Source organism: Talpa europaea (genome assembly GCF_964194135.1).
Source record: "Talpa europaea genome assembly, chromosome: 7".
NCBI classification, from domain to species: Eukaryota; Metazoa; Chordata; class Mammalia; order Eulipotyphla; family Talpidae; genus Talpa; species Talpa europaea.
Genome location: NC_140074.1, coordinates 86,296,831 through 86,302,830, shown reverse-complemented (window position 1 = coordinate 86,302,830; position 6,000 = coordinate 86,296,831). Strand labels below are relative to the sequence as shown.

The 6,000-nt window shown below is 44.3% G+C and overlaps 1 protein-coding gene across 1 annotated transcript in view; it reads left to right on the top strand.

Annotated features, from left to right (window-relative positions):
- The window catches only part of CRK (CRK proto-oncogene, adaptor protein), a gene marked incomplete at both ends in the record, with an annotated part of 29,187 nt that continues 23,187 nt past the window's right edge, over positions 1-6,000 (top strand). The window contains one exon of the mRNA XM_084238199.1: positions 1-241. Coding sequence (XP_084094325.1) covers positions 1-241 — 241 coding nt within the window. The remainder of the gene's footprint in view (positions 242-6,000) is intronic.

Genomic DNA, 6,000 nt, shown 5'->3' with positions numbered 1-6,000 from the left:
ATGGCGGGCAACTTCGACTCGGAGGAGCGGAGTAGCTGGTACTGGGGGCGGTTGAGCCGGCAGGAGGCGGTGGCGCTGTTGCAGGGCCAGCGGCACGGGGTGTTCCTGGTGCGGGACTCGAGCACCAGCCCCGGGGACTATGTGCTCAGCGTCTCCGAGAACTCGCGGGTCTCCCACTACATCATCAACAGCAGCGGCCCGCGCCCACCGGTGCCACCGTCGCCCGCCCAGCCTCCGCCGGGTGAGGGACGGACGGGACGGGAGGCCACGGGCGGGGGTGAGGGCCTCGGAACTCCCTTGCTGGCCGCTGCTCCCTGCAAGCTGACTCCCACGAGGGACGTGGGCAGAAGGTTGGAGTGACCGTGGCAGGGGGTAGCCTGTTGTCAGGACCCATTCCCACCGTCCAGCGGGAGCATGTGGGGGAGGAGGAGCCCTTGACCGAGGCTTCTGGGTGTGACTTGGGAGGACAGCCCAGGGGAAGGGGAACTGCTTCGGCCCCAGGGTGGGGCTAGCGTCCCGGCCGGGCACGAGGGCAGGGCTAGGCAACGTGGGGACAAAGAACTGAGGGGGATGTTGGCACTGCGGGGGCATCACTTGGCAGCGGTACCCAGAATGAATCCGATAATCCTACAAGTGGCTTTCAGACTTGAAACATTTCCTGCAGCGTTGGAGAGCCGGGTTTGGCTATACTCCCCTGGTGGCCTTTGGTAGGAAGTCACCACATACTGACTGGGAGGGATGGAGACACCCTCAGGAAACCGGTCAGCCTTTTCCTTTCTTGGGCATTTTTCCAAAATACTTTACCGTTCTCTTCCCCTGCGGAGAATGAAGGTGATGAGCTAAGTGCCTTCGAGATAGAAGAAAGCCCTCTATGGCCTGCTCAGAATAAATTGATGTCCAGCTGTGGCCAAGAGATCTTACTGTGCAGAGACTGCCCCCCACAATTAGGGGGTTCTAGTTTTCAAAGTGTTCAGTGGAGGAAAGATTTTTTTTTTTTTCAGGAAATAAACTGATGGAAACAACCCCTTTGCTAGTAGTGAATGGAACTTCTTTTTTCCTTGGTCTTAACCATTGCCAGTCTTGTGCTTCAGGGCCTCTTTTGCTCAGTAAGTTGGTCTGTGCCTGGGTACTCCTAGATATGGGGAACAGATCCTGCTGGCAAAATTTTTCTGAGAATTTAAATTATCTGCCCTGGGTCTTCTTTGACCAGGATCATTGAGATATGACTGTTTTAGCCATGCCAATGGTGTTGTTTGGGAAATGTTAAGGAGATTTATGCACTTAGTTCTTGAGACTTGGGAGATACAGAGTAATTCTGAGGTTACCATTATCTGTGTAACAACAGCACCAAGAGGTCCTGATGCCTTCTCACTATTCCCAAGGTAATAGTGACCAGCTGAGGCCAGAGTCAGTCTGGTGTAATTTAAGAAACCCCTGAGCTAGCCTTTGCAGACTTTCCTTTTAGGATAGTCCTAATTTAGATTTATCCATCTGAACAGAAATGGGGAGACAAGACAAGTTTCTTTGTTAACACATAGCGATTTTTAAAAGCGTGGGATCTTTAAGTCATAGGTTACTCTAGGTCTTTCTCAGTTTGGTTGGTTTTATAGCATGAGGCAGGAATTCTGATGTAACATGTATGCCCTAGACCAGATAATATTCTATTTTTACTGGTTTTGTATTTCATTGCAGTGGCATGATGGCAAAATAGCATTGAAATTCAGTTCTCAGTTTTTTGCTTGTGTATTGGTAGCAAATTTTGGAAATGGAAGCAAGCAGTTTTGTTAGTTTGAGCTTTCTCCACATCTTCGGCATTATGACCTTATGTCAGTGCTTACCTTGATACTGAGCTCCACCTTTTCATAACAGATAAAAGAGTTCAGATCCTCAGCCAATGAGACAAGGTAAAGATTGCCAGAGTTTGTGGATGGGGTGTGGAAAGTTCATGGGTATTGAAGTTTTCTGCTATGCACCCTATTCTCCATTTAGGGCAGTTGATTCAGCTGTTGTCTTTATAAAGATTACTTGATCTTTGTTTCTCGCTCCCTCTTCAAACTTTTTTTCTTTTGAAACTACACAGAGGCCTTTCTTGAGTTGTAGAAAGGCGTATACAATATTAATAACTAACATTTATCTACCAGTTATTCTATGCCAGGTATTTAATGAGTATTTTATGTGTTTTATCTCATTCACTGTCTATAACAACCTAGCGAAATAAGTACAGTCATCTTCATTAAATAAAATATTTCCATTTTACAGATGAGGAAACATTCAGTAACTTTCCCAAGGTCACACAGCAAGTGAATACTGAGTCAGAATCTGAATCTAGGAACTCTGATCTGAGAGCTTACACTATTACACTCTTTCAAAGCCAGTTTCCTTTTGAGAGCTCAGGCCGGCACAAAGACTCAACATTTTTGTCTTTCTCCTAGGGGCACAGGTTCTGTTTAAAGACTAAAAGGAAAGGATGACAAGAAAAAAACTCACTTTAGCATTTAGACAATACATACCTGCTATTTAAAGTGAATGATGGGGGGCCTCCCCGGTGGCGGTGGCGCAGTGGTTGAGGTGGCACAGCGGTTGAGCGCTGGGTTTGCAAAGCTGCCCGCAGCCTCTGCAGCGCTGGTTCGATCCCCGGCTGCTCCCCGGCCACCCGAGGAGGGTCCCATATGGTGCGCAGACCTCTCCTGCCGCCCGCTGCTCCCCTCAGCAGTGCACTTCTGTCCTTCTGCCTGTTCTGCTCCCCGCTCTGGCTCGGGTGAATTCTCTCACCCTTCGCGCTTCTGACTGTACCCAGAGCTTGTATAAATAAATATAATAAATAAATAAATCTTTAAAAAAATAAATAAAGTTAATGATGGGGCCTCCCTGGTGGCACAAGGGGTTAAGCACAGCACTGTGAAGCTATCCTCAGCAGGCCTGCTAGGGAGCTGCCCACATGGCTCAGCAGACCTCTCCTGTCTAGCCCCCTGCTCCCCTCAGCAGTGTATTTCAGTCAGTTTGCCTGTTCTGTTTCCCTCTCTGTCTCTGGTGAATCCTCTCACCCCCTGCACCTCTGGCCTACATCCCTATTCTTATATGCATAAATAAATAAATCTTTAAAAAAATAAATGCTGAAGAGACTTTAAAAAACCTTGTTTAGCAGGCTAAATATGGAAATTGAGTGGGTTTTTTTTTTTTTGATTATATAGTATATTTTGTGAACATAATATGAAATTTATGTGGAATGGCTTAGGTACAGTTTTTAGAGACATAGGGGTAGAGTAGGCCAGGTATTCATAACCTTTTCCAGTGAAAATTTCAGCTTCTGCAGGCTCCTGATGTTACCATAGTCTGAAAATGCCTTAGCTGTGCCCCATTCTGCTAGTTGTACTCTGTCAGGTTAGACCTCTTGAGGATGCTGTACAATCACTGATTCCTTAGTTTCTTCCCCTTGGAACAGTGGGCTCTTACTGGACCTTTACTAGTAGATGACAAAACTGTGAGTTGGGAGAACACTTACAGACTGGAGCGCTGGAGTTTGGGCCTGAATCTCACCTGTACCTCGTACTTACATAACTTTGAGCAAGTTCTTTTACTTCTCTGTGCCTTAGTTTCTCATCCATGAATAAAGGGAAATAGTAGTAATGCTGCTCTTATAGGATTGTTGTAAGGATTAAATGAGTTTTAGTGTATTAAATGCTTAGGAATGGATTTAGCTTATAGTAAGTACTTGATAAGTATTAAATGTATTAATCTTATGAACATAACAGGATAGGGGAGGAGTTGAAGCAAAATAGATTAACAGCCTTGAGAGGCTCACAGGCATACCTGGTGTGGGTTGGTGAGCACCATATCTTAAGGAGTAAGTGTTGGGCACAGGAAGTGGGGTGCATCAAGAAGTGTGACAGGACCTCACCTCAGATCTAGTACATGGAAACAGGGTGGTGCCTGCTGTTAGCTGCTCTGCCCAGACTGTTCTACCTATTGCACTAATGAGTGATGGAAGCAAAAGCTCATCTCTTTGGGGGGAGGGGCAGAAGCAAGGGTGGTAATTCTCCTTCCTCTTCAGGGTGATACTGGACCAAACAACCTACCTGGAGATCCTGTGGGACTGCTGGTTATCTACTGCTGCCTTTTTGTGATTTCGGGCTTCTGTGTTTTGTTCACTCCACATTGTTGCAGTACTCACACTTGGTCCTCATGTTTTCCTTTTCAGTAGCATATTAGAGGTTTTCCCTACTGTCTAAAAGCAGAACATTCATAGTTGGTATAGTTTGATAGGTTATTTTTGAGGTCTGAGAATGCTGTTACCATTAAATTTTATGGAAAAAAATTATTGAGTATTCTCAGACCTGAAAAGAAGCTAGCCAAAAAGGAATGTTCTACTTTCGGTTAGTGGGGAAAACCAATATCTCTCCAGGCAGTAGTTGTAGAGAAATACTTCATTAAGTTACATAATCAATTTTACACCCCCCAAAAAGAATTTCATAGTCAAAGGCAGTAGGTTTCTTATTGTAGGGCTTCTTTAAACCTTTACTTGTGAAGGCTTGTGAAATTTTCAACATGTCAGAGAAACTGATACAGGGTAGTGGGTTTTCAAACCTGTTTGACCACAGAACTTTTTGAGCAGCATTCTGAGAGTTCATGGGGTCTTCTCTGGGGAACAGTGTAGTGGGCTCTGGATTTGGAAATAAAGTGAAAATTTCTAAAGGAATATAGAGGTTTAAGGGGTTATTAAACTGAATTTACTTTTTGAGCACCTGTAATGTACCAACAGCTGTTAGGAATTTTATTAGATAGGTATTTGGCCCCATGAGAAGTTAAATGACAGCTCATAAAGCTAGTAAAAGGTAGAGTCAAAATTCATCAAACTCTATTGGTCTGAATTTGCCAAGTACTGTGTTGATAATAATCACCATTTTTAGAAAGTTCTGTTTGTAAGATCATTTTGAAACCTCTTTAGGATAATATCTTAGTTGAAAGTCTGATCTTTTGCCCCTTTGTATTGGGCAGGTGGTAGGGAGTGGCCATCTAAGGAACCTTTATAAATCTCAGGCAGAAAAGGAAGAGAGGGAGTGGGAGTTAAAAGGGAAGGGTAAGAGAGGAAGTGCTGGTGAGATCAAAAAGAAAAGAAGCCAGTGATGGGACCATGGTGGTGGTTCCCACACTAGAGGTGACCTGACCTGTTTAGCCCACAGAACTCATGAATGTTCTTCATAAAACCTATGGTTTTTATGTTATAAATGATATTACAAAGACTGATGTAACCTGGCGACTGAGATGCTTAGACATAATGAGTATGTCCAGAAACTCAGAGAATATCTAACTTCTTGCATGGATTTTGATTTGCCTGTTAGTTCATAACTGCATGTTCAAAATCCACTACAGATTTGATGTCGAACCAGTGAGTGAGGTTTTCCCAAGTTCCAGCTGTGAGAATCCAGTTGGTTCTATTCTCTAGACAGACTGACTGACTCTGTCTCCTTCCTTTCACGCCCTTCTATTTCCTGCTTTTGGCTTTTCATGGTTGGAAGGAGATGAACTAGGGAAAAGGAGCCAGAACACATAGCTCTAGTAAGGTTGGGCTTATCTTGGACTTCAATATGTTCTGTTCCCCTCTTCTAGAGTTTGGGTCAATGAAACTCGATTGCCCCGCATGCTCTGGTATATACATAAAAATAGGTGGTCTTCTGTGGAATGATTGTAGTATCGTTAGAATAGAAAAATAATTTATAGTAAGTAATGGTGAAGATTTCCCTTGGTGTTTTGCTTGTATTTCGGTGTCTGTTGGGACTCAATCCCTTCCTCCCCACCAAAAAAGTGGAACCAGTTCATACTATGCAGCATTTGAAAAATAACTGAACTAATTTCCTACCTTCATGGTAGTGAACTGCCAGTTTTTCTTTTCAGATTCTCACACTGATCTTTCTAAAGGACTTTGCCTAGTTCCTAGTACTAGTGAAGGGAAGGCCTATTTGTTCTTTAAGCCCTGTCCCCTCATCCCCTCCCCGCAGAATC